The sequence below is a fragment of the Myotis lucifugus genome, unplaced genomic scaffold (genome assembly GCF_000147115.1).
Source record: "Myotis lucifugus unplaced genomic scaffold, Myoluc2.0 scaffold_28, whole genome shotgun sequence".
NCBI lineage: Eukaryota > Metazoa > Chordata > Mammalia > Chiroptera > Vespertilionidae > Myotis > Myotis lucifugus.
Window position 1 is genome coordinate 10,136,410 of NW_005871076.1, and position 7,734 is coordinate 10,144,143.

The following is a 7,734-nucleotide window of genomic DNA, read 5'->3' on the forward strand; positions in this document are numbered from 1 at the left end:
CTAAGGTCTCTAACTGCTTTGCCTATTCTCTCCACCTTGCAGAGTCTCTTGTGTTATGTTATATATATTATGCAGGATTTTAGTTGTGTTTAGAGGGAGGAACAAGGAAAAGTATGTTTACTTCATCTTCCTGGAGGCCAAAATCATAATTCGTTTGGAACATATTACTTTGAAGGTCAGACATCTAAGAGGAGATTTCAAGTAGGCAGTTGGATTTATGAGTCTAGAGTTCTGGTAGTTCGTGGAAGTTCTCTTCTAATCACTGCATTTTTCTCAGAGAAGTTAGGAAGTGATACCATCAGGTGAAAGTGAGTACAACAGAGAAGGTGTTGGAAGTTTGAGGACAGGGAAATGTGAATGGTCTCCTAAGGGAGCAGGAGGGTGGATGGACTAGGAAAATATGTAATTGCCAACAGCATTACATGTACACCTGAAGTTTTGGCATTAAATTTAAGATGACAGAAAAACAATGGCATGGTTGTACATTTATTTTCAGTCATGCTCAGCTGCTTGGTGCAAATGGGGGCTAGTCAGAGAGTTTGATTTAACTTGGGATATAGCCTCATCATGTAAGTGGGACAAAATGAGCAAGGGGGAAGGAAATTAGAGGTATATGTGAGAGGGATGGTGTCTGACCACAGACTTGAATCTGGGTAAGGAGGGATGAGAGTGTATTGGGCGAGGGAGTAAAAAGGTGGTAGGTTCAGAGAATTATGGTCCTGATGGATTCAGAATATCAGGGAATGAATTCGAAGGATAGGAGGTCATGTCAGTGAGTGGGATGCATGAAGTTGAGATTCTGGAAGAGTTGTGATGGTAGATAATGACCATGGGAATGAGAAGTTAAGGGCTGCCTCATCAGAAGAGAGGAGGGTCAAGGTTTTTGAAACCAAGACAGAAGTATTTGGGTAGAGTGAACTCGAGCCAGAAGCTAAAATCATTGAGAATTAAGGGATCCTAACGGGGAGTTCAGGGACAAAGGTTAGTGGGTGATAGCTGATGACAAGGAGAATCAAGACTGGGGGCATTTAGGGAAGGAAATGGGAGAATGGTCTGGAAGGGGCTCTACCCCTTTTCCAGTACAAGAATGTGGGAGAAAACAAGAGCTATTAATAAAAAAGGCTGCAGGGAAAGTATGACCTGAAGGGAGATTCAAGTTTCAGTTAAACAAGAAAGTGAAAGATGATAGAAAGGATTTGCTGGTTACTGGATTCTAGAGTGCACGGTGGAGGGTTTTCGGACATGGAGGGGCTTGGAGATGGGGACAAATTATAATAATTCCCACCCCTGTCAGCTTGTGTCCCTTTTCATATACATGACTATTCCAAAGGTCAAGCATAGAAAAATAAAAATTTAAAAAGTCAAGTTTAGCTTGTTGGCTTCCAGCTTTACCATTTTCTTTTAAAACATGTTTTCCCACACTTTGTCAGGAAAATTAAATATATCAGAGAAATAGCAATTTTGAATCATAACCAAGTTGAAGTGATAAATATCAAGATTCTTTTAATTTTAAGAAATTCCTCTTAATAGTTTTCTGAATAACTAATTTACAATCTAATGTAGTATATCCACTACACTTTTGTAGTCCCTGTTTATTTTCTTCTTCTAGTGACAAGTTAAAAAAACCAACTGTTGCAACTGTTATAGGAGAGTTTTACTAATTTTTTTACTAATTTACTAAATTATTTTTTCTGAGAGTCTGTTCAGTCCATTTTTTTTCTATACAAAGTGTATGTCAACTATGATACACAAGCCAGAGTGAATTCACATAGACGAAGAGTTGGCTGTTAGGTTGTTCATTTGTGTTCAGGTACATCTGCTTTTGCAAACCCAAGAATAATTTGGTTTAATCTTAGCCCTATAAAATATTTTTCTTTACTGTGATAGACTTAAAAATATTATGTGAGTATTTTTAAATCTCACGTGACATTTTAAAGCATTTTTAAAAAAGTGTAGTGGATATTCTTGAAGTTGTTCAACAGATACATTAGGTTTTAAGTTAGAAACTGTTAAATTTCAGCAGGTATGCCTCTGAACTTTCGGTATGTAGACTTACTGATGTGAATAATTTAACTTTTACTTTAGTAAATCATGTTGAGTTAAGAGCTTGTATGTATTTGGTGTCATTCCTGTATCCAGATTGCCTTCTTTAATCTTTAAAATAGTCTAGTTCACACTTTGTTTTTAAGCTTCAGTTTCCAATTCTTTTCCTTTAGGAGTTTTCCCTTTTTTCTTCCTAAGAATACTTTTTTTTAAAAATAAATTGGGAGGGGGGTATCTGCCAGTTCTAGTAGCACTTAGAAATGCTGTCTACATTAGCTTCTCTTGAATTTGTTGTACTGCATTGGAAGTACTTAGGTTCATCCTTGGCCGGTGTGGTTCAGTTGGTTGAGCAACGTCCTGTACGCTGAAAGGTTGCTAGTTGGATTTCTGGTCAGGGCACATGCACAGGTTGCAGGTTCGGTCCATGGTCGGGCTATGTGTGGAGGCAACCAATTGATGTTTCTGTTTCACATAAATGTTTCTTTCTCTCTCCCTCTCCCTTCCTCTCTCTCTAAAATCAATTAAAAACATATATATATGTAAAAGGAAAGTACTTAAGTTCAAATTTCTTATGTAGTTTGTGACCTTGAACGAGGATCAGCATCTGTTTTTTTCTATTCTGGGCATGGGATGGAGTCTGGCTGGGCAAAGATTACTGAAGTTCAACCCCTTTGTGAAGTGAAAACAGAGGAGATGGGTGAGAGCTGTGTGTGGACTTCGCACTTGTGACCTAAAGTCAAACTCCTCTTTATTCTTTCTTTTTCCCTTCTGTGGGCAGGCTAGGTCTTCTTTGTTGCTTAAGTTGTTGCAGTCTGGCAAGACAGTTGTTATCTGATGCATAATTGACCTAAGAAGAAAACTAACTGATTGCTGCCTATTGAGACTTCCTAATTCTCAAGAGCAAGATAATAGGAATTTAGCAAAGAGAAATGCTTAGTGAAAAATTTAGGTTAATATGCTTCTAGCTTAATGGATATAAAGTTAGAGCTTTCATTTAATGTTGTTTATTCACTTACTTTAGCTCTACCACTGGCTGCTTCACTGAACCAGACTGCACCCCCGGATGTTTCTACTCCAAATATGAGTGCTGTTTTAAAACCTGAAGAACAAACCGAACCTTCTATTTCCCAAATCAGCACCACTCTCCCTCCCACAACTAGTACAGAGAAAAGTGGAAGGGCATCTGTCCCCCCTCGTCCTTCACCTACTGCTACTCTGTCCCAAGAGGAAGCTGATAACAATGAAGATCCTAGCATAGAAGAGGAGGATCTTCTCACACTGAATAGTTCTCCATCCACCGCCAAAGATACTCTGGACAATGGAGAGTACGGAGAACCAGACTATGACTGGACCACCAACCCCAGGGATGATGAGTCCAGCGAGGCGTTGGAAGAAAACAGGGGCTACATGGAAATTGAACAGTCAGTGAGATCTTTTAAGACCCCATCCTCAAATATAGAAGAGGAAGATAGCCATTTCTTTTTTCATCTTATTATTTTTGCTTTTTGCATTGCTGTTGTTTATATTACATATCACAACAAAAGGAAGGTAAGTTTGGGTTTTTTAGCCCCCTAGTTGTCCTTTAATATCTGAATCATACTTTTTTTTTTTAAATATGGACCTCATTCTTTTTTCCTTTTTTAAAAAAACGTATGTTTATTGATTTTAGAGAGGAAGGGAGAGGGATAGATAGATAGAAACATCAATGATGAGAGAGAATCATTGATCGGCTGCCTCCTGCACGCCCCCCACTGGGGATCGAGCCCGCAACCTAGGCATGTGCCCTTGGCCGGAATCAAACCTGGGACCCGTCTGTCCGCAGGCCGACACTCTTACTCACTGAGCCAAACCAGCTAGGGCTGAATCATACTTCTTATTAATGCTTTTGGTGATTCAGGATTTTTTCTTTAGTCAAGTTTAAAATGGTAAAACATGGACATGCCTAATCAGTTTATAAATCTATGATATATTTCAGTGATGGCGAACCTTTTGAGCTTGGCGTGTCAGCATTTTGAAAAACCCTAACTTAACTCTGGTGCCTTGTCACATATAGAAATTTTTTGATATTTGCAACCATAGTAAAACAAAGACTTATATTTTTGATATTTATTTTATATATTTAAATGCCATTTAACAAAGAAAAATCAACCAAAAAAATGAGTTTGCGTATCACCTCTGACACGTGTGTCATAGGTTCGCCATCACTGATATATTTTAACAACTATAGTCAGAATGTTTTACTGCATGTGTTTCTAAGAAAAGAAATAATTTTTAAAAAATTGATTTGAGGGGAGGGGAAGGGAGCGAGAAAGAGAGAAAACATTCATTTGTTGTTTCACTTATTGATGTATATTTATTGGTTGCTTCTTGAATGTGCCCTGACTGAAGATTGAACTAACAGCTTTGACATATCGGGACATTGCTCTAACCAATTGAGCTACCTTGCCAGGGCCAAAACCCTGTGATTAAAAAAAGTAAAAAGGTTTTATATCTTAATTTAGCATTCCTTTTTCAATGGGAATACTTGTGGAGAAAGATGGTTAATTTAGTACTTTCAATTCATTAAGCATTGAACTTAGTGATATTTTAATAACTTTTTTCCCTGGTTGTAAAAGTTTAGGGAATTCAGAAAATACGGAAAAATATAGAAATGAACATTTAGGCTACCACTCAAAGCTGAGCATTATTACCATTTTGGTATATTTCTGGTATGTGTATACACACACACACACACACACACACACACATATATATATACACATACACACATATATACATATATATAATTCAGACGTATATGTGTATGTTATAATTTTTAACTATTTTTTGTATAATTTTAAATTTTAACTATTTTTTGTATAATTTTAAATGAATTTGATCTCATATAGAGTTTTGTATGGTGCTTTCTACCTAACAAATCATATTCTTTAAAAACATGATTTAATAGCTACATATTTTATTTAGCTGTTTTCTAGTTGAACATTTAGATGACTTCCAATTTTTAGTTCAGAAATAATGTGACGAACATTTCTGCACTGGAATTGGTTTGTTAGATTCCATGAGGCAAAGGGTGTATAAAGAGGACTGAATGGCCCTTGTGTCATCCTGTACACCAAAAGGTGGCAGGTTCAATTCCTGGTCAGGGCACATACCTAGGATGCGGGTTTGATCCCAGTTGGGGCAAGGACGGGTGCGTACAGGAGGCAACTGATTGATGTTTCTCTCTCACTTCGATGTTCCTCCCACCCCCTCTTCTCCCTCTCCCCCTTCCTTCTTCTCTCTAAAAATCAATAAACATATCCTTGGATGAAGATTAAAAAAAAAAAAGAAAAAAAAAAGAGGACTGGATAAATAATTTACTGTGAGGGTGCATTTTGGTACTCTTAGTCCCAGAGCTGAATAGTTAAGATTAAAGGGAGATCCAACACACAATGCCCTTTTTAATGCTTACTGGTCAGGAAGTCTCAGATTTTGACTTTATTGTAACTTGCTTTGTGATTCCTGGCAAACCACCTTTCCCTTTGGGACCTTGATTTTTTTACCTGAGAAATGACAAAACGACCAGATAATGTCAAAATGCCTTCCATATTTGAGAGTCAGTGATTCTAAAATCCTTTTGGTTATTTGTGGTTTAGTGGTCTGTCACTAGCTTTGTAAATGCTTGTAGGTGGACAAAATTTTGAATGCCAGGGTTATTCTATCCCGGTGTTTAATTTGGGTCATTTCTATTATAAACACCTAAGGGATGTGTTAAACAGGTGGGTTCCTGGATTCCACCGCAATCTACTAACTCATTTTTGAAGAGAGAGCCCAGGAATCTGTTTCTAACAAGCACTCTATGTACAATAAAATGGAAAACAAAATAGCCTTTTTGCTGTTTTTGATATTTTACTTTGCATACTTGGGAACCTAGGAAAGAGGTTTTTCACTTGTTATAAAAACTTTTAGCATCTCCTCCATTTTTTCTTCTGTATGTCTAATTTATTTTGTCTTATTCCAGATTTTCCTTCTGGTTCAAAGCAGAAAATGGCGTGATGGTCTTTGTTCCAAAACGGTGGAATATCATCGTCTAGACCAGAATGTTAATGAGGCAATGCCTTCTCTGAAGATTACCAATGATTATATTTTTTAAAGCAGTGTGATTTGAGTTTGCTTATTATGTAATATTATTTGCTTGACTTTTTATATGATATCGTGAAGATTTTTGCCATAGGCAATTGATATTTAAATGAGAGGTGGGCCTCTCTTTATTTTGCCTTGGTGCTTTGGAAATTAAATATCACAAACAAGGAGTATATAATTTTTTTACACTTTCAGAGGTGAATTCAGTCAGGTGTCTAAAATGTGGAGCTAAGCATTACCTTTTACTGTTTTAGATTTCTTTATTGTACTTCTGGAAGTATTAGTGATGCTACTTTTAAAAAAGATCCAAAACTTGTAACTAAATTCTAACACTGTTGATTCAGATTCTCTTCCTGCCCTCCAAATACTCCTTTAAAAGCACATTTCTTTGTGCTCCCAAACTGTAATCTACAAGGATGTATGTAATAATACATACATAGGTTTGCATATAGGTAACATTTTTCTTCTCCAGGAAAATTGTTTTGGATAATTTAAACATAATTTAAGATAATAATATTACTCAATATGACCACAATTTTAGCTCAGTTAATAAATGTTTCTAGAAATTCTGGCAGTAGAGATGCTGCAGTTTGCAGTGGATGTAGGTAAGATGTTATATAGATACCATTTTTTGGTTAGAATTACTGAATTAAATTTAGAGGTAGAAATTGTGGTAAAATAATAAATACATGTACAATTGCTTTTAGTTAGCAATTGATTATAGCACGGGTTCCTCCAAGCTTTCAAGCAGGGGGCAGAGTTTAAAATTATATCAGATTTTTTCATATTGTTTATTATAGTAAGTTTGAATAAATTTTAGGGGCCATTATTACTTAAATAATATTATATCTAGGCCTTTCAAATTAAAATTAAACCTGAATGAAGTTGTATACATAAAGAATATATGTGTACACTGATGTTTCCTCCCACTGTATTATTTTTAACAGCAACTGGAAACTAATCCTGTATTTTATTTTAGCCTATCATAAAGAATTGATCAATGTGTAAATATATGATTTGAACCATGGTTGACTTACAAGTGTCAATACCAACTTTTTAGAACATATAACCCCTAATGTACATGAAACGCCCACTCACAAAGCCCGGTGAGCAGGTGGGTGTGTGCTTTGTGTAGAGATGGGAGGAGAAGGGCAGTCCATCATTTCTCTTGGTGGACAATTTACGGTCCTAATCAGGAAGGGAAGCACAATGGAAATACACCTGGACTGTTTTATTGCAGTAATTTTTTTCATATCTGAAATTGTATTATTTAATATTTTGAATAAGATTTTAAAAAATAAATGGCAAAGATATCAACCCATGACTTTATAAGTGTGTTTCATTTTAATGATGGCATGGGTCCTTCATTTGGTTGGTCACAGAGGGTAAGTGCTATGTCTGGGGGAAGCTAAACTGACTAGCTTGCTTTTGTACCCTTTTTAAAAAATATATATTTTTATTGATTTCAGAGAGGAAGGGAGAGGGAGAGAGATAGAAACATCAATGTTGAGAGAGAATCATTGATCGGCTGCGTCCTGCGTGCCCCCCACTGGGGATCGAGCATTGCTC

At 36.4% G+C, this 7,734-nt stretch overlaps 1 protein-coding gene across 1 annotated transcript in view; it reads left to right on the top strand.

Annotated features, from left to right (window-relative positions):
* CUNH5orf15 (chromosome unknown C5orf15 homolog) overlaps window positions 1-7,486 on the top strand; it is a 15,170-nt gene extending 7,684 nt beyond the window's left edge. The window contains exons 2-3 of the mRNA XM_006086600.3: window positions 3,065-3,591; window positions 6,044-7,486. Of these exons, the coding sequence (XP_006086662.1) occupies window positions 3,065-3,591; window positions 6,044-6,175 (659 nt within the window). The 3' untranslated portion in view covers window positions 6,176-7,486. The remainder of the gene's footprint in view (window positions 1-3,064; window positions 3,592-6,043) is intronic.
* The last annotated feature ends 248 nt before the right edge of the window (window positions 7,487-7,734 follow it).